The 25,049-nt window shown below is 35.6% G+C and overlaps 1 protein-coding gene across 1 annotated transcript; it reads right to left on the bottom strand.

Annotated features, from left to right (window-relative positions):
• Window positions 1-1,440: 1,440 nt before the first annotated feature.
• On the bottom strand, window positions 1,441-21,090 carry LOC122307912 (CSC1-like protein At3g21620). Its single transcript, XM_043121039.1, has 12 exons — window positions 20,590-21,090; window positions 19,239-19,587; window positions 18,907-19,053; window positions 18,242-18,377; window positions 17,113-17,211; window positions 10,835-10,954; window positions 10,631-10,711; window positions 5,394-5,734; window positions 4,529-4,774; window positions 3,315-3,639; window positions 1,953-2,186; window positions 1,441-1,861 (listed from the first exon to the last, which is right to left on the bottom strand). Exons 2-12 carry the CDS (start codon window positions 19,550-19,552, stop codon window positions 1,598-1,600), a joined length of 2,307 nt encoding a protein of 768 aa, XP_042976973.1. The 5' UTR covers window positions 19,553-19,587; window positions 20,590-21,090; the 3' UTR covers window positions 1,441-1,597.
• Window positions 21,091-25,049: the final 3,959 nt, after the last annotated feature.

Here is a 25,049-nt window from a genome sequence, read left to right as displayed (position 1 = left end):
CTAAATTTTATTCATCTTCTAAAAACTTCCTACATCTCATTCCCCATCCCTATCTCTATTCTATTAAATAATATTTCTCTATTCTTTTTTTATTCCTTTTTCTCTCTCTCTTCCAAGAACAATTCCATGAAACCAAGACCTACAAAAGAAACCAATGTTACCAAAAAAAAAAAAAAAAAACAGAAGCAAGATCTACAATGAAAAGCAACCAAATTCGGTGTAATTAAACCAATCTTCAACCAAAGGTCCAGAATAGTCAAAAAATAAGAAGTTCAACCAGGTTTAGTTTACACAATCAACCAAAACAATCGGCCAACAGATGCATAATATTTTCGATCATCACAGATTCAAGAAAGGTATGGCACACATCCAAGCATTTACAACGTGAAGAGATTACTGGAAAAAAGCCAACAGAAAGCACCAAACTTCACGTCCCCCTTCCATTGAGGTTAAGCCATGGAAGAAAGCCAACATAATCACAGAGTCTCGGTAACAGAGAGAGAGAGAGAGAGAGAGAGAGAGAGAGAGAGAGAGAGAGAGAGAGAGAGAGAGAGAGAGAGAGAGAGAGAGAGAGAGAGAGAGAGAGCAATGGACAAAATCATTGACGCAAATCATCAAATGGTTTGCCCCCAACACCATCATCATACGAATGAGAAGAGATGCAAGAAATAAAAACCCCGGCATTACGGTAAATGTCATCAATAAAAACAAGTCGTGCTTCAATTACCTAGATTATTTCATCATCAACTCATGGCAAACAAAAATTGTCCCACATACCTTCCCGAATTTGGAGGTCTCACAGAGAGATCATGGCGTCGGGAGGAAGAAAACCGGGAAGAGAGAAACAGAGAAGGAGAGAGAGGGGGGAAGAGGAAAATAGAAACTCAAATCGGGGAAGCCAAACAACCAGAGAAGATAAAAAATTATCCATCATCACTTACCGAAATCGTATTGGCAATCGATCTGAAAATGTGGGAGGAAGCAAACGAGTTACCTAGCGAGAGAGAAGAACACGCGGGACGGAGGGCATCGAAACAAGAGCCAAATACACGATGCGGATGTATAGTGAATTAACAAAGATGGAGATTTACTATACAGGCCGGATACTCAAGCCGCAAAATGGGGATCGGGATGGGGGGTTTATTTTTGCAAAACCCTAATTTCATCCCAAAATTATAAGGAAAATGACAATATGCAGACCCGATTGGGGATGCTCTTATAAGGGAAGTGTATACAGAGATATCCAACCATCTCTACTCCGTACGTCCTCTTTACCACACCAAAGCCGGCTTCTACTCCAAGAGAGTGAAACGAACAGCGTCAATTGAATTGCTATGGATGAGTTCGAGGTACATGACAAAGTCCGCCACAAATCATCACCTCTCGTCCATCTACCAATCAGCAATACCAATAAATAATGACATAATGCCAACACCTATCTCTGAAAATTTTGGTAAGGTTTTTAAGAAGCAATGTTTGTCCAGAAAGAAAATAACCCAATTCTTAAGTAAGAGATCCGTTTCCCTTTTTCATTATTTGTTTTCTTTGCTAGAATCAACTAAAATTGTTTACTATTAACCTCAACAAAACATTCACACTATAAGAGCTGTGCATGCTCCTGAACAGCTTCAGGCAGTGACGATACCGAACCACTATGTTTGGTGGGCAATGGTGTATTCCTTTGAGAGTTGCGCTTTGTTGGGACGAGTTCAGGCTCTTGATCCCCGTCTCCTGATGCTGTATCACTATCGCTATCATCTCCTCCCTTGAAAACTGGGTGCATGTATGCATTTTGAAAGAAGCCTTTTAAGTTCAGGTTTGGCTCCCTTGTACGTTCCAATGTATCTTTCATCATTGCTTCCTGAAAAAAAAACACACCGAAAAACAGGAAACTTGAAGTTACTCAGAAAACAGTACTGCAACCAATAAAAAGAAAAAGAACATCTACAAACCTGCAATGGATATCTAACAAAAGCAGGTTCATAACGGCCTTTGCAGAATCGATGAAACCATACTGTCAACACTGGGAGTGCAATGAGCAAGGGAGTTGACTGAGCAGCTTGCTTTGTACTTAATAATCCCATCAGTAGCAGCTGTGACACAATTAGAGCAACTATTATGCGTCCATGGACATCAGGCCAGAATGCTGCACCGCTCTCGTACTCCTGATTGTATACATTTATAATCTGCAGATATCATTAAAGAGTTTTATCAGATCAACATTCACCAATCGAACCTGTCAAAATACTGATGAACTTTTCTTAAATAAAAGCATACACTTGTCAGTGCAGAAAATACTATATGCCAAGAAAATCCATAATACCATCTTTATTATTCAGATAGGATCATATTTTTTGTAAACTACCAGTATATTCAAATGTATGATGATATCACAATCCCCTTCAAATATAAAAAGAGCAAGTAAATTTGAATCACAAAAAGCTAATATTTGCAACAATTTCTGATGTATATAATTTCTCATTTAATAACAGAGTACATGAGACCAGAACCAATAATATTGAGAAAAAGTGTTTTTCTACTCTGGAGGATGAATCCAGCATCCAAGAGAAAACTTTTCTTAAAAACCAACGCTCACAAAATTCAATTATCAATTCTTTACACACATAAAATCATCCCAAGATGGAAAACAAACTGAGCAGGGGATCTATTTGAACACCATGCCAAAGAAAGACCACTCAACATGAATTAGATATCTTCAAAAGACATTAGACTATACCCCTTCTACGGAAAGCATGTCTTAACTCTTAACACCAAGATCCAAACTGAAAAGCAGTGCATGGACCTCATTGGTGATAATCTACTACTAGTGCATGATATTTTCAATTCATGAAAAAGATATAATACTCGACCATCAAATAAATGATGTATAAGTACATCTTTTAGCAGAATTACACTTAATTAATTTCAAATAGATCTCATAAGAGATCCCAAGTTGACAAAGAAGATGAACAATTCCTCTTCATCGAGCCTTTGTATGAAGTGAGGCTACAAATTTCCCTTAATTACTTTTTTTAATAAGTAATGAAGAACTCTATTGATGAATAATGATATGGGTAAATCCCATGTACACAGCTTGTATACAAGAGAGATACCAATTTCCCTTAAGTACTAAAAATGCTTCAAATTGAATCTTTAGTGAAGCATCATATGTAGATCAACTTGCTTAAAATGATTCTTCCTTGCTCATCAGATCACAAATATGTTATTGCTGCCCTTACATTTCTAACATATTAGAGCTTCTTAAACTGAAAAAAGCACATTACTCTACTGTTACACAAAGACAATTCTTTTACCTGATGACGATACACAACATATGCCAGGCCAAAGAATACTATGATAAAAGGAAGCAAAACAGGAGTCACCACCGCATAAACAAGTCCAAGCAAGAAATACAGTTGTATTTGAGGTTCTCCTGTGTTGAAACCAAGGGTTCCAGGATCCATCGCCTCTTCCCTATCCTTTTCAGTCTTCACCAAGAAAAAGTTTTTCAAGTGATAAATTATTAACGGTTTCAACCTTAGAATTTCTCCAGCAATACCAGCCCACCCATCAACCATTATATAGGTTATGAAGAAAGTTGCCTTCATTGGAATGGAAACACCAACTGTCCTTGGGATTCTGCAATTAACCAACAACTGTCTTATTATAAACTCTCAAATAAGAAAGCAGCAATGAACATTACATAAAGTTCATATATACAAGACCCAACATATGTGCTATAGATCATCCTATGGCAGTCGATTGAAGAATTTTGTAGTTTGTTGTAGATTAACCAGATAACTTTAAAAAGGAAAACTGAGGAAACCCTTGCTGGAAAATGCTGGAGGAGAAATTATTCTACAAAAATACATGATGGTCATCTCTACCACTCTATATGCATGGCACAAGCCATTGAACAAGAAAGCAAACTGACACTAATATAACTAATGATACTTTTTTTCTTTGAGCCAATTTAGAGGGCATTAGAGACCCGGTAGAAGGGTGGGGAGGGGGTGGTGGTGGTGGGGGTGGGGAGGGGTATTCAAACCCTCCAGCTTACAGTCCCATGGTCCTCAGGGTAGATGTCAATTGGCCCAGAGGCCATTGGCAGAACTAATGGTGCTACAATTACTATAAACCTAGTGGTGCTGGAAGTAAAGGAAATAAACACAAACATGAAAGGCAGTAGCATTACAGTTGGGCGTGAAAATGAAGATGGATGAGGAGGTGGGGCAAAATTGCTACCAGTCAATAGTCAAGATGTTGTGTGAAAATTATATACAATGGAAACATAAAATGGAAATAACAGACTCCAAATGATCTACAATGAACACAAATGTATTATGTTAATTCATCTGAGCATTGCAACTGTAATGCTACTTCCAGCTGGAAGGATGAAAATCCATTAATTAAGATGGCTTAGTTATAAGCAACAGTTGTCAAGTGCAATAAGAGAGATTGTTAGTAACGGTAATCAGATCAAAACAAATACTGATTGAGAATATACAGTAAATAAATAGGGACATACTCATTTGCTGACTGGTGGATGAAATTATCTAGTTGTTGAAATGCAGTTCCAGTAATTATGCTCCCAAGAAAGACATTAATAAATTGGAAAATATAGTATCTAGTTGCAGATCTCCTCTCTAGAGAGGATATGCTAATAAATCCTTCAAATTTTGACATTAGCATCAATATTGTTGGCAGAAAAATGAGGAAAATCTTCAAAGCAATTCCTGGAAGGAAACCTTGGATAAATGACTTTATGACTTTTCTGCAAGAAAATAAAAAGGATGTCAGTGTATAGAGTTCTATAATATAATGGCATCCAGTTTTCAGAGCTACAACTTATTAATTGAGAGATTTTCAAGGAATAGTCTGGATGAAGTAACCTGAATGTCTAGAAATTTGTTGATTATGCCATACGCGTGTTATTGAGCAAGAACAACGAACTTTTGAGAATGTGAAAACTTTGGAAGCATCAAAGCTTTCTAAATACTGGCTTCAGTCTTAATCTAACACAGACTAAAAACTTACAATTTCCAATAAGAAGAACATCCTACACACGACATTTGCTTTTTCAACCATAAGCCAAGCCAAAACACATATATAAACGAAGTACAGCATCTATGTAACTGTGAAACATGACTTCTCACTTATATGTCAACAGAATTTCTGCTAATCTCACCGTTCATACTCTTTTATTTTCTCCTGCAAATTCTTCTCTTATTTTTTTCCATGTATGCTAAATGTAAGAGACACGATACCATTGAAGAAGAGGAAATATATGAAGTACCGATCCTAAAATCACCTTCCACCTTCTATATATTTCAATTTCCTAAGAGTAAACCAATAACGCAAAAAAGAAAAAGGAAAAAATGGAAGACACTCACATTTCAATTATGGGCTTTAGGAAAGGGAGTGCTTTCTCAATACCCTCAATGTTTGCAAGCGACTGTACGAATGCAATAGGGATCATGAAAAAGAAGGTAAGGAAGAAGAATGCAACAGCAACAATAAGCCTCCTAATTGAGAGTGAAACATATGGAATTGCCAAGTTGGCCCAATATACATCGCGTGGCTCCGGAGCCCACTCAGTTAACCATGTAGTTGGATTCCTGGACTGTTGAGTTTGTGCACAAACAGCTGCAGCCCATCGAGTTTTAAAAGAGACAAATGCTGCTGGCATGATTGATTTAGGATTGTTGATAATCTTATCCCTCTCTGTGGCTATCTGACAGTTATTAATTAAAAAAAATAGAAATAGTATTAAGCATACACTTTCAAATCAATACACAGGATCATTTGCAATCATGTCATTGAGTGCAAAGGGAACACCTTTGAACAGAGAAACTATCCTCGAGTATGGTTTTTAAGGATTAAAATCATATTAAACATTCAACTCATCACAGGATAATAGAAGACAGTTCTACTGCCGTGTAGAATCGACTGACATAAGCTTTTCTTATAAATAAACTGGACTGGCCCACTACAAAACTGGTTTGACTGTTGGACTCAGTGTTGTTAAAAGCGCTAGGCGCGCTTAAGCGCAAACACCGTCTATAGAACATACGCGCAAAGCACATGTCGGAAGGCGCTTGATTAAAGTAAAGTACAAATTTTTAAAATGAGAAAGGATTTTTGCAATCCTAAATCTGCAAGTGACGCGATCATTTTAACAAAAGTAAATAAATATAAAATTTATATAAAAAATTAATATTTTAATAGTAAATTTTATGTTTATTCAAAATAATTGTATAATACCTGTTCACTCCATAACTGTACGTAATATTACTTTTTTAAAATTAATGTATAATAACAAACAAATTCAAAAAAAGGCTATAAAAAAATGTCTCAAAAGTAAGTTTGTGTTGTAAAATTAAAGCAAAATAGCAAGAGAATTCAAATATTGCAATACATAAAATTAGCTCTTTAGGAGCTCAATATCATTCACTTTGAATTTATTATATATTACAAATGATTATCAAGACATCCTTTTATAGGCACCGGAGGGTAAAGAATATGAAATTGGTGATACATAATTAATGAGTTACATTGATAAATTTAGGAATTCCAAGAGTTAATACATAAAATGGCTAAAATTCTAAGGGGTGGAATCTAAATAGTCATCTACCAAGTTCACGTACTGCATTTACAACACTCTCGTAGATGATCATATACAGTGAATATGCCTTGTTAAAATGTTAAGGAAAAATCTAATGGAAAACACCAATGGCAAAGGAAAAATAGTATAAATTCTTGTGTATATTGAAATGCTTTAGAATTGTCTCATTAAAACCTAACAAATAAAAAGCTAGTAAAAAAACCTTTAGGAAAGGAAAAATACTACAATCCTTGTGATCATTTTCATGCACTCAAAAGCAAGTAGAGCTTCTAATGTTTATAATGAAAAACTCCTTAAGTTGACACATTCTAATGTTATGTATTAACTTCTTAAAAAGTTACAGTTGGTAATGTTTTAGTGAATAAATCTATCAAATTATTACTTGATCATATTTGCTTGACATTAATATCATCGCTCTTTTGAAACTAATGGTTCTATCACCTTTGATAGCCTCTATTGATTTGCATGATGCAAGCAACATTACTCATATAGTATTTTCGGGCTATCTTTGATTGTGGATAAACTATACTTTTCTTGAATACGTTAAATTACTAATGTTAATCATTCCTTGTTTTCTTCAGGAATTGTAGTAATCTCTGAGTGGTTGTAATAAGTAGTAACTAATGTTTGTTTGACAAATCTCTATGAAGAAGCAACAACTAATAGGTATCTTATTTGTGATATTCCTTCATGCAGATGGAAAAGGTAACCTAACTCGACATAACCAAGTAATTGCAGATTCAATCCTTTCGGATAAAACATTCTTACGTCAATTGTTCCATTGCCTTTGAATTGGTGAAGAATTGTGTATTGCTAATAAGTTGACCAAAAATGCAAGATCAGTTTGTGTGCAATTTGCAAGATAAATTAAATCACTAATTATACTAAGATATGATACTTCACAACCAAGAATTTATGGAGTCCCAATAATTAAATCACTAATGAATACTTCAGCAACAACTTTTGAATTATTAACGTGTACCACAACAATAATAATTCCAAAATTCAACTTTTTGATAAAAACATATGGACAAATTAAATTTTTTTTAAATCATTATTTTTAAGATATTCACTAGGGAAAAACATCTGACTTTTTTTTTTATAATAAAATAAAATCACAACTACTTGGTAGACTACTCAAGTGGCATTTTGGCTAAGCCAATGGCAGTGCTATAACCCATATAAAATCTTTGTAACTTTATAGTTGCATCTATTAGAAGGGAATATATTTCTCCATAATTAAAACAAGGTTTCTACAAAAAATCTTGTTCAATACGTCGTACTTTATATATCACAATCCCATTTTTATTTTTAGATACTAATACCTATTTATATGCATCATACTCTTAGATGTTTAGAATATAGGTCCAAATACTTTATGTTGTGCTAGTGACATTGATTCTACTTGAATTTTTTCTTTCCATTTTGACCTATCATTTCTAGATCGAATTTCTTTGATGGTATTTTTTTTTTTAAATCAATTTTATCATCACTTTTGGTGAGCAACTTTAAATAAAAATATATCGTCAAAAAAAAATTTGTTTCTATCGATTAATCATCCCATGCTTACATAATGTATTGAGACTTGTTATTTTTAGATACCTATTCCTCATCAGGAGATTCTGCTTCAGGAGATTCTAGAACATTTTATAGCATTTCTGAGTCATTTGTAGATTCTATAATGCTTTGGCCAATTATTTTTTGATCGAATTTCTTCAATGGTTTTTTTTTTTTTTTTTTTTATCAATTTTATCATCACTTCTAATGATATCAAGAGCAATTTTAAATAAAAATATATTGTCAATAAAAACAATTTTTCTATCAATTAATTCTCTCATGCTTACATAATGTATCGAGACTCGTTATTTTAAGTACATGATCAGGAGATTCTGCTTTAAGAGATTCTATAATGAGAGAATTTTATATAGCGAACTTAGATGGATACATTGTTCTTTGTTGTCTATTTTGTGGGTATGACTCTTCTGGAGCACTACTTTCTTTTATAATGTGATAATTCCTTTGCACCAATATGTTTTTCATGCTTTAGATGTGTTTTAGACTCATTAGCTATTGTATTATTTGATTGTCTTACAATAATATTGATCTTTGTTGGAGTATTAGCAACCAGAATGTAAGACTCAATATTTTCTTATTGTCACTAAAGGCTTATGTAAATTGATTTGAAATAGATTGCAAATGAATGATTATTTGAACATTTTGATCACATTGAATTAGTACGCGTATCAAGATAGGATAGCGTCAAAGTATTCAATGTTATTTCTTTTCGTGTTTCTGGCAACTTTTCTCTCCTAATGGTGGGAAGATTGTTTCATCTAAATGACAATTTTCAAAGCATGCCTTAAAAGTATCTCCAGTTTTAGGCTCAATGTATCTAATGGCTAAGAATCAAAACTAACATAAATTCTAAAGTATTCTCCCATTAGACTTTGTTTGGAAACACAAGTATTCTCATGTATTCTTAGATATTCTCAGATATTCTCATATATGTCATTCCTTAACATCGCTCAAACACAAAACTACCATTTCAGATATGTGTTTTCAATTTCAAATATTCAACTTTTTCATTTAATCATACAACTTTCCCAAATTACTAAACGAAACACAAATAATAATTCATCTTTTTCAAATTTCAAAACAAAAATAATATTAAAAAATAATATTCAAATAATTTTTGAACTTTATAATATTTTTATTCAACTTTTTTCCTCTCATTTTCCAAAACCCAATAAAATATCTATCTCAAACTATCTCTACCATTCACAGATATTTTGAGATATTTTAAGTGTCCAAACAAACCTAAGTCTATGTTGAGGACTAATCTTAGTGCGTTAGGAGTGCAGTCAGAACATACACACAACACAACCAAATGTACAAAAATGAAAAATATTTTGTATTTGACCCAATCAAAGTTGCAATGAGAAATATTATTATTGGCAGATGATCTTTTTCAAACTAATGCTATGCAAAATTGCATTTCCCCAAGTAGACATGTAGTTTTGTTTTCAAAAGCAAAGGTCGAGTAACTAATTGTGGTTGTATATTAATTGACTTAACTAATTATTCTGAATATGCGTATGGGAATAAGATGTTCAACATTAATTCCAACTAACATATAATAATCTTCAAAGTTTTAGATGTAATTTATCGTACATTATCCAATAAATAGACTAGATTGGGCGAGCAAAAACTTGAACTCGTACATAATTTTCTAATAGTTTATACAAAAAAATCTAGAAAATACAACATTTTGCATATGCAACTTTTCATCATATATAAGAACTTTGCTATGTATCATCCTCATATATCACACATTATATTTTCTTTTTCTCTTACCAAATGTGAGATGTATGAATAAGTTTGTCTACTTATCATTCATATACCATATATATTTGGTAAGAGAAAAAATAAAAAAATAAAAAATTATATGTGATGTGTGGTATAAAGATGATGAGTATAATTTTTCTAAATATAACACTTATAAAAAATTAATTATCAAATACAAAAAATTTATATGTAAGATATTAAATCACTTGATTAACTGGAAACTTAATTAAGATACAGGTTGTTTGGATAGTGAGATAAGATGAGATGATTTTAGATGAAAGTTAAAAATTGAATAAAATATTATTAAAATATTGTTTTTTAAAATTATTATTTTTTTAAAATTTGAAAAAGTTAAACTGTATATTATATTTTATGTGAGAATTTGAAAAAATTGTAATTATAAGATGAGATGAGATAGTTTCTCAATCCCAACTGTGTGTTTGGAAAGTTTAGACTACTTTGCAACTATTCGTAAATATTTACTAACAATTCACCATTATTTATCGAGTCATAACTTCATGAAATCCGTGTGAAGCACTGGTATAAACAAGACATTATCCTAACTAGCTTGTGTAATTGTACATACTCGGGAGACAGACAGGATACGCATTCTATGAAGTCAAATAAAAAAAGTCAAGATGCTCAATAAATGCTACTAACCTCTTCTGAGAAGTCTTCAATCTTAGATGTATAAAAATCAATTGAGTCCACCCTATCTCCACATAGACCTAGAAAACCAGTCTGCGCAGAAAACATTCGTTGCCAAAGTGAAAATAATATAATATTTTAGTTAAGTATAAAAAAACCTAGTCCAAAAGATATAAGAATTAGGAAGAACAAAACAAATTTGGAGTAGTGCAATACCCTTGAAGAAGGCCTCTTAGATTGATTTCTGGAATATTTAAGTTGATAGTAGTCAAGCCAGTTTTGTAACCTTTTCTTTTCTTCTACTAGATTAGAAAGTCTATTTGCATTGTAAACAACCTGCATATGGATAGCTAGGTAAGAAACTAATTACAGAAAATAAATATAAACTCCAAATAGCAACTGGTTTTTAAACAAACCAAAATAATCATATGTGACCTAAAAGAAATCTCTGATTGTATTACATAATGAAGCTGCAGGTTGTCATCCACCTATAGCAGCTATATGCCGTTTAGAAGAAATACTAAAGTCTGAAGAAGGATGACCAGCTACGCTATACTTTTCCTTTATTATGTTGAATATTCTTTTCATTATTATTGTACATATTTCCATATTAAGATGCCTTCTGTTTTTTAGTATGTAAGTCGGTTAGTTTGTTAGGCAATATGTGTATAAGTATCTGCTTGTATCGTGCACAGTATACAATAGAATAACAGAGCACCTTTCCAGAATTCCATGCCTCATGCTCTCTGAGCACTCTCGTCCTTTTCCTTCATTCTGTTACATGGTATCAGCAGCCTGAGAGCACCCACTCATGGAAGATCCCCTGGAAAGCTCAGCTGATTCGTCTTCAAACCATTCCGCAAACCATTCTGTCCATTCAACCCATAACCCCACCAACCATTCGACAAAATACCTGAATCTAACAGACCCAAGCAACCCGTTTCGATTGGACAATGGCGACAACCCTGCAGTGGTTTTAGTCACTGATTTACTTACCACAGATAACTATGCAACTTGGTAGTGTGCTATGCGGCGTTCTCTTCGTGCGAAAAACAAATTTGGATTTATCACCGGTGCTATCCCTCGACCCACCACACTAGAAGACCCTCTTCTTGAAATCTGGGAACGTTGCAACGACATGGTCGTTTCGTGGCTACAAAACTCCATTAGCCCAACCATCAAGTCCAGCATGGTGTTCATTGATGTTGCCCGAGACATATGGCTCGATCTTCTAGACATATTTTCTCATCAAAATGGGTCTCGCATCTACCAGCTCAAGCAGACCCGCGCTCGACTCCTCCAAGAGAATGACTCTGTGAGTATTTATTATGGTAAACTTAAGACCCTTTGGAATGAACTGTCCATTTATGATCGACTTCCTATTTGCACTTGTGACTCCCTGAAATCATTTATTGATCGATACCAACGAGATTGTGTTTTTCAATTCCTCATGGGATTGAACGACACCTATTCCCCTGTTCGGGATCAGATCATGCTCTTGGATCCATTGCCTCCCATTACAAAAGTTTTTTCCCTTATCCATCAGCAGGAACGCCAACACTTACTACTTCCACCTTCAAACCCTTCTCCTGAATCCATGGCTTTTGCCGTCAAAAGACCCTCCCATTTTAACCCTAAACCAACACTTCAATCCAAACCAAACCAAAAGAAGGAGCGGGTGTACTGCACACACTGTAAAATAACTGGACATTCTTTTGAGAATTGTTTCAAAGCTGGTAATGCTGAGCCCCCTATGTGTTCTCACTGTCATTTATCTGGACATACAATGGAGAAATGTTACAAGTTGAATGGATACCCACCAGGCCACAAATTTTACAATAAAACCCCAAACGCTGCTGTGTTTGCCACTCAGACTACTCCAAGTCCTATTTTTGACCTTGAGGATCTCAGTGATGATTGAGTTGGTTTAACTAAATCCCAGTATCAACAATTAATGGCCCTACTTCAGCCGAGGGAGTCTCCCATTGCTGCTCAGCCATCAGCTAATCAAATTCAGTCCAACATTCATTCAGCTTTGACTTCTAACCTTTCTGATATTTCTTTTTGTTTATCCACATCCACACACAAATTATTGCACACCCGAGACACTCCTTGGATCATAGACACTGGTGCAACAGACCATATGGTCTGCTGCACCTCATCCTTCACAAAAATCACTGCACAAGTTTCTTATTCTGTCAAACTACCAAATGGGATTGAAGTCCCTGTCACTCACATTGGATGTGTCCAACTCACACCCTCAATTTTTCTCACGGATGTTTTATGTGTCCCTTCTTTTCAATTTAATCTTCTTTCAGCCAAGAAATTAACTGCTACACTCACATGTTGCCTAATTTTCTTCTCTGATTTTTGTTTCATTCAGAACCTTTTATCTTGGATAACGATTGGGAAGGGTGAAGTGAGGAATGGTCTCTACCACCTGCTTAGAACTACAGTCTCTCCTTCCACTCTAGCTACCACTCTATCACATTTTTCCCTTGCCAAATCTTCAATTTCTGCATCTGTATTGAGTCCTGTTAGTGTCACTAACCTATGGCATTGTCGCCTAGGTCATCTTTCATTTCCTGTTTTGTATTTAATTTTGGATCCAATTGTAAAACAGAATATTATCTCTAATGAAAAGTCTTGTTGCATTTGTCCATTGGCCAAGTTACATCGACTTCCATTTTCTCACAGCATACACAAAACCTCAAAACCCTTTGGAATAGTGCATTGCGATCTATGGGGACCATGTTCGACTCTTGCTTATGATGGTTCTAAATTTTTCCTTACTTTAGTGGATGATTTCACTAGAAGTACATGGTTGTACCTTCTCAAAAGTAAATCAGAAATAAGAAAAACAATTGAAGCTTTCTCTAATCTTGTTGAGACCCAATTTGAACTGAAAATCAAAATATTGAGAACTGACAATGGGAAAGAATTCCTTATGACAGATTTTTTTAATTCCAAAGGAATTGTGCATCACACCACTTGTGTTGTCACTCCTCAACAAAATGGAATTGTTGAGAGAAAGCACCAACACATACTTAATGTGGCTCGTGCTTTAAAACTCCAAGCTGGTCTCTCACTTGCATATTGGAATGATTGTGTGTTGACAGCAACCTACTTAATAAATAGAACCCCAGTCCTCTTCTCAAGAACAAAACTCCTTTTGAACTTTTATTCCACATTCCACCCACTTATTCTCACCTCAAAGTTTTTGGTTCCCTTTGTTTTGCTTCTACCCTTTCCCATGGTAGAAAAAAATTGATCCCCGAGGTCGCATGTGCATTTTTCTTGGTTACCCCTTTGGTACCAAAGGGTACAAACTCCTTGACATTGACTCCAAAACTATTTTCATCTCTCGGGATGTTATTTTCCATGAGTCAATATTCCCTTTTCAATCCTTGCCCATTCCTCCTTCTACCACATCCTCTAATCCCAACTTTGTTTTCTCCCAACCTTTACCTAATAATATTGATTTTCCCACTCCAAATCCACCCTCCAATCCCACTGTCCTCCTAGAAGTCATATCACCACCTCTTCCCACTACATCCTCTCCTACATCTCCCATCAATTCTCCTCCATCTCCACCACTCCCAAGCCCATCCAATACTCCACCACCTCGCAGGTCGACTAGATCAAGAAGAGCTCCCCAGTACTTGCAAGACTTCCATTGTGACCAGGCCTCATTTTCAGCTGCAGGTCAATCGTTATCCAAGGTTTCTGCACTTCCTAATGGTAATCCCTGTTCACTATCAAGATTTCTTTCTTACCATAAATTTTCACCTACCTTTAGTGCTTTTTCCACTTCCATTTCCACTGTGTTTGAACTTCAAACCTACAAGCAAGCTGTGGAACACCCTGGCTGGTGTCAGGCCATGAATATTAAGCTGGAAGCTTTAGAACAGAACCGAACTTGGATTATCACTGATTTACCTCTTGGAAAAGATGCCATTGACTGCAAGTATGTATACAAAACTAAGTTTAAATCTGATAGGTCAGTTGAGAGATTAAAGGCAAGACTTGTTGCCAAAGGTTTTACACAACAAGAGGGTATAGATTACATGGAGACTTTTTCTCCGGTAGCTAAACTTGTGACAGTTCGGGTTTTGCTCTCGGTGGCAGCCATTCAAGGATGGTTTCTTCATCAATTTGATGTTAACGACGTTTTTCTCCATGGTGATTTAGCAGAGGAAATTTACATGCGTAAACCCCCGGGATACAACAAAGGAGGACCTCAACAAGTATGCAAGTTACTTAAGAGCTTTTATGGCCTTAAGCAAGCCTCAAGACAATGGTACTCAAAATTCTCCTCATCTCTTATTGCTTTTGGTTTTCAGCAATCTAGAGCTGACTATAGCCTGTTTACCAAGCTTGATGGTACTGCATTTACTGCCTTATTAGTCTATGTAGATGATATTATTGTGGCTGGAAATTGTTCCACAACCATCACAGCTCTCAAGTCTTTCCTTAATAGTCAATTTAACATCAAGGATCTTGGCCCTTTATGCTATTTTCTTGGCTTGGAAGTTGCCCGATCTTCTAAAGGAATTCACATATGCCAAAGCAAATATGCATTGGATATTTTGGCTGACTCAGGAACCCTTGGCAGCAAACCCACCAAGCTGCCCATTGACCAGAATTTTAAGTTGAGCAAGGATTCTGGCGACCCCATTTCAGATCCCAGCTCTTATAGAAGGCTCATTGGTCGCTTATTGTATCTCACCCTCACTCGGCCTAATTTATGCTATGTTGTGCAACTCCTTAGTCAATTTATGGACAATCCAAGGACTGAACACTCTGTCATTGTTCACAAAGTGCTGAGATATATCAAAGCTGCCCCGGGACAAGGTATTTTGCTGCCATCTACCTCTCAACTTCAGCTCAAAGCCTATTGTGACTCGGATTGGGCTTCATGCCCTGATACTCGTCGATCTACTACCGGATATTGTATCCTTCTTCTTGGTGATTCCCTTGTTTCTTGGAAAACAAAAAAGCAAACTGTAGTATCTTGTTCATCAACTGAAGCCGAGTACCGTTCCATGGCAGCCACTTGTTCCAAACTTACTTGGTTGCGCTACTTACTTTATGATCTTAGAATTCCACATCCACAAGCTGCAGTACTTTATTGTGACAACCAAGCCACTCTACACATAGCTGCCAATCCGGTCTTCCATGAACGGACTAAGTATATTGAGTTGGATTGTCACCTAATAAGGGATAAAATTCAAGAAGGAGCTGTCACCACAGCTCATATTGCATCCCAATACCAGCTAGCTGACATCTTTACAAAGGCGTTGCCATCTTATCTTCTACAAAGTAATTTATCCAAGATGGGAATAGTGAATCTCTATTCTCCATCTTGCGGGGGGCTATTACATAATGAAGCTGTAGGTCGTCATCCACCTATAGCAGCTACATGCCGTTTAGAAGAAATACTAAGGTCTGAAGAAGGATGACCAGCTACGCTACACTTCTCCTTTATTATGTTGAATATTCTTTTCATTATTAGTTGTACATATTTCCATATTAAGATGCCTTCTTTTTTTTAGTATGTAAGTCAGTTAGTTTGTTAGGCAATATGTGTATAAGTACCTGCTTGTATCGTGCACAGTATACAATAGAATAACAGAGCACCTTTCCAGAATTCCATGCCTCATGCTCTCTGAGCACTCTCGTCCTTTTCCTTCATTCTGTTACAGATTGTTTAATGGATATGTGTATAAAGAAGCCAAAAGAACCTTCTTTGACTTTCAGGCGTTTGAATGTTCATGAGTTTCTTGTATCTTTTCCTCTGCCTAGATGAATGTCTCTCTTAAATCCTGTGTAACATGGATTGTGCCTTCTGTGCAGCACGGGTGATATTTTTATTACTTATCAGGAAAAGAAAGCAGCCAAGCCAAAAAAATGTGCCTACCATCTATATGCTTGAGCTAATACCTCAAATGGCTCAAAAACAAAATTGTGAAGGTGAACTCTAAACTTGGCAAACTCAGAAGCACTACAATGAATTGAGAGGGTCTAAAAATATAGAGGATCTCAGCAACATCGACCATTACCAGTCAGTTTTCTTTGTTAGGAGTATCGGATAGAATGATGTATATCAAACCATAGTAATGACTATAACCCCCCACTCTATACGCATATCACACCGACCCCACTACTATCCTTGAGATGAAGATGCAAACCAAGTTCCTAAAAATTGGAATTGTGAACATGTGCAGGCAACAAAATCACCATTCATTAGAATTATATATGCATGTAGACTCTAACAACACTTCAAACTATGTTTGTACCTTCATTATCAAACGCAGGGATGTATGTTTCTCTCTATATGGGCATATGCATCTACGAAGATATGCAGATCTTCTCAATTTTTTTCTAGTTCATATGCATGTATCCGTGTGTGTGAGCAAATGTATTCATGTATTCCATGAGAGTTTGTTCGTTCATTGTATCCGCTTGTATGCAGAAATATTGCAGCATCAAACCTGATGGGTGAGATAGTGTTCATGGTTGACCAGAAAAAAGTGTTCCACAAGCTCGTCAACTGACTCATCAGGATCTGGTGGTACATTTCTTACTAGTACCTGCGTGGAAAAAAAAATTAAAATTCAACAAGAAGCAACGTAGCCATAAGGTTTGGAAGCATTTCAACTCAAATGATACTAATGGTTACCACTGTAAACGTGCCATATAGATGAGTTCTAGCTCATTACATTTCACCCTATTCATGGCTGCATAGACATACAATATTTGTATATCAGTCATAGAGAGAATTCATCACCGGTGAATTACATTTTATTGCCTGAAACTATCTCCTCATGCGAAGTCGCCATTGGACACTCATTTTGTTCAATTGACACCCCCAACTTCAAATAACTGTAGCAGTATAACCCTACCATCTACTTTACTCGTTTAAGTATGATAGAAATTACAATTGATGACAACGTGCCATCTGGCCTAATTGCCAACTGGCTGGAACTTATATTTTCAGCCTAGTGAACTGCCCTTCTATGATAACATGTTTTTTGATCCCTTCACAAATTAAGCCCTCAAATCTTAACCAGAGGATTGCACCACTTGAATCTTCTTCAATCTTCACCCCTCTACCCTTATCCTTGATATTCATGCTCTTCATTAGTTTACAACAGCAAATCAACAATGTCTTATTCCTCAACCATGGATTCACGTCCTCGAGCCGCATGGGTGCCATATAAGGGTCAACGCAAACATTTTAACTTACAAAAAAAAATTATAGACATCCAACATCTGACTACTTCGATTGTTCCCTTAATCTGTCCCTCGAGACTGCTCAAAGTGATTGAATTCTGTGTACATAAGATAGAATATGGAAAGGGTAAAATACTTGAGAGTGTGTATCCATTTATACCCTTTTCATATTTACCTACGACTATGTAAAGGGATCATTTCTAACCAAAAAAAAAAAAAAAATTGTAAAGGGATCACTGCTAACAAAAATTACATTTTCTTGGCCAATACCCCCCAGACCAGCCCTACCTCACCCATTCAGATGACATTACTTAAATATCGTGCTAGAAGAGGTTGGCCTGACAACCCATATCACACAATTTGATGATACAATATGTTTGAGCTTACTGTAAACTGATCGGGGCGCCGTTGTTCTGATGCGAGAAAATGTAACCTCATCAATGCAACTATTGCATACTCCTTTTTCAAAACATAGCATGCCCAGAAGCTAAAAGCATAAGCCATTACCAAATGAGTCCAAAATCTGCAACAAATAACTTTGACCATTAATTGAAAGGTTTCACGGGAGAGTGGAATGTTATTGCAGAGTAGGCCAAATGTATGCATGCTTCATTGTCCACTCTATAACCCAGTACACTAGTTTCCCATTTATATTAAATGTTGTTGAGAAAATACGAGTAGTAGAATATCTAGTATCTTTTATAGTCTTTACCCAAAAAAGAGGCAGTCATTAGAATGAGAAAAAAAAATCGACGACCGACCTAATGGTCAGATGATAGTGGATTTATATGTTACATTCTGAGAAGGACAGTAAATATATGTATCAAACTTACTGACCCAGTCACATCATTCAAATTTCATATGGACTTGCGAAAAAAGGTCATATAACTTTGAATTGAGATACATTTCAATAACGTTACAATTTCTAATGCAAAACATCAAGAGGAGAAGATTCATTACTAATAAGTGAAAATTGTAGGATAGGACAGCTACTTTGAACAAAAGTTTATGTACAATATTTGATCAGGATAGCGATGGAAAATTCTGCATACCTATCAGATCCAATTGGGATATTTGAAATAGAAAGCTTATCTATGTCACTATAAGTTAAATTCGAGTGCTCCAAGGTGCCATTGGTCCAATTAACAGGTACCATGATTGCAAAAGCCAGGAATGTAATAGGAACAAAAATTTTTAGCCTGCACTTTGACAGCAGAAATGGTAGAATCAGTCCTAGAGAACACAATAACAAACAAAAGTCTGAAGCAAAGAGAGATATTCAGTTAAAACGTAGAATGACTATTAGACTATAGAAAGGACACTCAAATTCCAACATAGCAGGCCATGCAAGCTATTGATCGAGAAATGATCTTTAAGAGAGTACCCTACTAAGTAGATCCTCAAGTAAACAGCAGAATCCAACCCTGCATGGTCAATTAGCTCAGGTTCTGGCATTTTCAATGCAGCAGGCATCCAGTTCAAAAACCTGACATATGACCTGAAGTCCAAGTTGACGAACTTGCCTACTAATGCACCACTGTTCAGTGGACTGCTCCTTAAACCCTTCAGATACCATTTTGGAAAGTAGACCCTATCATTGACGGGTTGAAGACGGAGTATGGCAAATGCCACAAAGAAAGCAAATGCAGTGAGGATATTGATAGCTGCTGCAACTTCTATATCTTTGAGTGTAGCCATATGAGCTCCTCAAAAACACAATGATAATTTAATTTCTGAAAAAAAAATAAATAAATAAATAATAAGGTAATCTCAAGCTCAAGAAAACCCACAGGGCACCATTTTGCACACAGCATATTTTTGGTGAAGTAGAGTGGATCTCCATGGAAGAGTTTAAAAATAAATTCAAGTCTTAATTGCAGCCAAAAAGTATGGTTTGACTTTGAACAACAACTACTTTCGCTTTCGGTGATTTATTTAGAACGGTCTATCACCTTTAACAACATATAGGGTATGCAGATCAACCTGTAGGAATTAAATAATAGATAAAGAAAACGAGAATACATTACGATAAATATGTAAGAATACGCTCGCGCGCATACATATACATACATACATGTGTGTTTTTGTGTGCGCAGAAAGCCTGGAAACTAGTCACAAGACTGGAACTTACACGTCTGTTTGGGTGCCGAGAAAATGCAACAAAGAAATAAATCATAAAATAAAAATTCCACTGGAATAACAATCATAAATCTTAACATTCAAAAATTGTTCCACCTTTCAGCAGCCAAATTGAGCGTTTCATAAAGTTCGATTGTTGGTTATTTGATTAAGCAATAACAGTGAAGAAAGAAGGCATTTTTTTTTCCTGTAGATGATGAGGAAAGGTATTTGATTCGTCCGGGTTGAGCCGATGAATATATATATAAATATATATATATATATTTTTTTTCTTATAGTTCCCCTCTTTTTCTTAGCCAAGGGATTCAACTAGTCAGTTCTTGAAAGGTTAAGAATAATAGAGAGAAAAAAGAAGTATGGATATAGATAGATATATACACTTACAAATACAGAACAAGTGAAAACCAAAAGTTCATTTTCTTAGCAGCCAAACAGACGACACTTTTACCACCGGTCGTTGGAGTTTGAAATTGAGAAACCTTAAAAAAAAAAAAAAAAAAAAAAAAAAAACATCATGTCCTAACTTTCCTCTATTTTCTCAGCAGCCAATCAGCCATTGGATCCAACAGAAAGCACAAAATTTTTCATAGTCTTACCTCTCTATCTCTACGATCTCTGCTCAGAAAAGGAGGAAAGTCAAGTACCAGAGCTGCAAACACAACGTTTTCAGGTTCAATGCTGGAATTCCACGTTCTTCATTCCCTCAGGCAGAAAGTTCACAAGATTCCTCAGAAAACAGAGCAGAAACGCAGCGTTTACTATCAATGAGAAGTGGTCCTTGAAGCGAAAAAGATTCCTCGGAAAACAGAGCCGAATGAGAGCAGCAAGAAGCGTACGTAGTGCCGTTTGTTTCTTTCAGAGAGGCACTACGATATGGTACTGGGTACCGTAGGGAACAAAAGAGTCACTCTTTGTGCGGTTGTTGGTTGTCCGGTGAGGGAAGTTTCGTGGAAGGATTAGGACATGGGCACGAGCCTTGTTATCTCTGTAACAGGGAGATCGATGAGGGAAGGTGAACTGGCGGCAATGTCACCGACTATCGCTTCAGGTTTGGGTTCGTAAATGGATGGGCCCGCTTGGATTTTAGCTACCGGAATTTGAACGGGATCCAACGTAACGGCTCGTCAGCTAGTATTTAAAAAAAAAAAAAAACAAAAAAAAAAAAAAAGAGAGTAACGGCTACAATTTTAGTATTTTTGACCTCGAGCCTACACAGTATCAGCCATAATTTAATTTTGACCAAAATTGGCAATCCATCTCATTAAAGTTGATCACTGTCACCACCCCCCGGATCAAGGATCTGCTTAGATTTAGAACTCATTATTATAATTTTATCAAATTTTTATATAAAATATAATAAATAATTCAATTTTTTTAAATCTTAATTTAATCTTTTTTTTAAATTTAAAATAATACTAATATTATAATAATATTTTATTCAACTCTCATATAAAATCATTTTATCTCATCTCTCAATCTAAATCAATCCCAAATATTTTTTTTTGGCTCCAAAAGGATAAAAGATCTCATAATCCAATAGAATTTGATTTTTTTTTCCTTTAAAAAAAGATTCTTAATAGCCTAATATGAGTCTTTTTCACCACTCTAGATCTAATTGTTAATTTAGAATTAACAAACGATTTTAGAAAAAAAATTATTAGAAATTTATGGTGTATAAATAGTGAAGAATTTTCAAATTATCACTGAATATCACGCTCTATTTTGGATATGATATAATTGTTACATCAAATAAAAAAACTATAGTAAATCTGAAATGATGAAATATATATGATACCTTAGAATAATATTAAACAAAATCACTTTTTCTTTCCATAAGATAATCTAAATGATATATTTTGATTTTTTTAACAAAAATGTTAATTAAATAATTAAAACCAATTAATGTAATTAATTCAATATTTTAAAAGAAGACGTTTGGCCAAGCTAGAGAAGTTACGACATTGTATGCACTAGTACCCGCGTTTATATATATATATACATATATATATGTATTCATTGTCACTATTCAAAGGGTCCAAATTAAAAGCACTACTTAATTCTATTGTTAATGATAGTTAACGCATGCATGCATGCGGTACTGCTGTACGTAATTAATATTGGCACGCAAACCGTACCCCTCACGCGGACTTGGAAGAATAAGTTTTGTGTTAGGGTTCTTAATTAGCACGCCAAGTAGTGATGAAAATTAAAGCATATTCTTGGTACGTAATTCTTACTGCATGCAGGGTAAAGGAGAAACATGCTCGCATGAAAACCAGATCGATGATCGCAAACAAATTATAGTATTATTTCAGAATATATAATTACGTACAGATACAAAGGGAAGGAACAAAAAAGCTACGTGGTCCTTAATCTAGAATGTAGTGATCGATCTCTTAATTTGTAAGATTAATTAGAAAAACAATTGGAGTTCACATGATGCATGCTTAACGTACGTACATGAGCTTCTGAATATATTTATTGCCTTGTTAATCTTTTCATATATATCTTCAACAGTACTCGAGTTGAATATATTTATATATATAGCAGTCTAGTACTACTGGAATATGGAATATCCAGCATTCGATCTCGGGCTGAAACAATATGCAGGATCCAATATTTAGCACAGCACTGCTGAATACACTCGGAAGTTGGGAAAGATTGGGTAAAGAGAAGAAGATGGGAGAAAAATATCATTCTCACTGATTTTTGTCTGAAGTGTTGCCTTTGTACAATGTATCAATATATACAACTTTGTGCAGCTTATACAGCTTGAAAGAATAGTAAAATACAAATAAAGTTGTTAGCTGTATAATAACAAACTCTGCCATGTGCATATGTACGAGGCCACAAACATAAAAACTCCATTATAGCTCTTAGGACATCAGTCTTGATTCTTTGTGGCTATGGTACAAACACTTGATACTCTCTCCTTTGGAGCAGGGAATCCGTGTGCCTCCTTTGTGCCTTTGCATGCATTTTTTGAGACTCCCCCTCAAGATGAGCATAAATGTTTAGGATGCCCATCTTGGACAATAACAAGTGGAAAGGAGGTGCTGTTAAACTCTTAATTAGTATGTCCGCTAGCTGAAATTTTGAGAGCACATGCACTGGCTTAATGACACCTGCTAACACCTTTTCTCTAACAAAGTGGCAGTTCAACTCTACATGTTTTGTCCTCTCATGGAATATGGGATTTTTGGTGCGGTGTATTGCAGGTTGGCTATCACAATATAGTAAAGCAGGTTGTGAATGCTTGATGTTAAAGTCTTCTAGAAGAGTCTTCAACCAAATGATCTCACAGCTTGTATGTGCTAAAGCCCTGTATTCTGTTTCAACTGATGACCTTGATACTACAACTTGTTTCTTTTATTCCAACTAATCAAAGAATCTCCATTAAACACACAAAAACTAGTTATGGATCTCCTCGTTTTTGAACATGCTACCCAATCTGAGTCACTGTATCCCTTAGATGCAAAGAAGAATTTGAAGAAAAGAAGATTCCTTGGCCTACTAAACCCTTAACATACTTAAATATTCTATGAGCTGTGAAAAGATGAGTGTGAGTAGGTTTGTCCATGAATTGAGTAAGGATACTAATAGAATATGTGATGTTAGGTCTTGTGGTGCTTAAGTAGATGAGCTTGCCTATTAATCTACGATAACCAGTGATATTTAAGAGAAATTCACCAGAGGAATGTGTCAACTTGTGATTTACTTCCATTGGAGTGGTCACAACTTTGTTGCCAAGTAACCCAGTGCTTTCAATGATTTCCAAAGCATATTTTCTTTGACAAACATGAATACCATCCTTTGATCTTGCAACCTGTAGTCCAAAAAAATATTTAAGTACACCTAAATCTCGGATTTTAAATTGATCATGCAAGTAAGCTTTGACAGAATTAATGGCAACCAAGCTACTACTTCCTAAGATAATATCATCCACATACACTAGGAGAGTAATAGAACCATCTTTTTCATTCCTAATAAACAATGAATAATCTGATTTTGACTGACAAAAACCAACAGCAACATGAGAGGTAGTGAATTTTGCAATCAATTACCTTGAGGCTTGCTTCAAGCCATACAAGAATTTGTGAAACTTGCATATCGGTTTCTTTCCTTTGAATTGAGACTCCCACTTAAGTTGAAATCTAGGTGACAACTCCATGTAAATCTCCTCATCGAGATCACAATGAAGAAAAGCATTATGAATATATAATTGTTCTAAATGCCAATTATGAATAGCAGCAATTGCAATGATAATATGATAGCAGTCATTTTTGCTATAGGGCTGAAATTTTCTTAGTAATCAAAGCCCTCACATTGAGTATACTGCTTAGCTACTAGTAGTGCCTTGTGTTTATCCACAGATCCATCTGATTTCAGTTTCACTTTGAACACATACTTGCAGCCTATTAGTTTCTTACCAGTGGAAGAGAAGTGACTTACCAAGTACCATTATTTTCAAGAGCCTTAAGTTCTTGAGTGATAGCATTATGCCAATGATCATGCACAATAGCCTTCTCATAGTTTTTAGGTTCAAATGTGAGAGTGAGAGATAAAGCATATGCTTGACGAGAAGTGAAAGCCGTGAGTAGAGTGTGTTTTTTAAAGGATGTGCAATGGAACAAGTAGACAGGGAAGGATGATGAAGAGAGGAAACAAGTTGGCAGTAATAATCATGCAAATAGGAGGGTGTATGTTTGACTCTATTAGACCTCCTAAGTTGTATGGATTGAGAGGGGTGAGGTGGATCAGGTGATGGTAGTGGAAGAGACTCATCTTTGGACTCAAACACCGTTTCATGGTTGTTTGATGTAGGAAGGGATGAAGGGGATGGTGGAGAAAAAAATGAACAAGGTGAGGGAGATTGAGGTTATGTGTTGGTTAAAGGAGAGGATGAGGGGAAAGGAACTATGTTAGGAAAAGGTGGGGGGTAAAGTGAGATCAGAATTGAGTGGAGTGAAAGGTTCAGGAACTGAGTTTGCAAAGGGAAATTCAAATTCTATAAAAAAAAAATACATCTCGAGATACAAAGGTTGTATGATTGGTG

Source organism: Carya illinoinensis, chromosome 4 (genome assembly GCF_018687715.1).
Source record: "Carya illinoinensis cultivar Pawnee chromosome 4, C.illinoinensisPawnee_v1, whole genome shotgun sequence".
Taxonomy (NCBI): Eukaryota; Viridiplantae; Streptophyta; class Magnoliopsida; order Fagales; family Juglandaceae; genus Carya; species Carya illinoinensis.
The sequence above is the reverse complement of the archived record's forward strand: the minus strand, read 5'-3'. Positions and strand labels throughout refer to the sequence as shown.

Bases quoted from the DNA above. Each gene is read 5' to 3' on its own strand.
- LOC122307912 (XM_043121039.1), bottom strand. From the start codon at position 19,552: ATGGCTACACTCAAAGATATAGAAGTTGCAGCAGCTATCAATATCCTC. The intron at 10,955-17,112 runs GTTTGATGCTGC...ATCCATATGCAG, and splicing joins AACACTATCTCACCCATCAG to GTTGTTTACAATGCAAATAG. The intron at 4,775-5,393 runs GTGAGTGTCTTC...ATTTTCTTGCAG, and splicing joins CTAAAGCCCATAATTGAAAT to AAAAGTCATAAAGTCATTTA.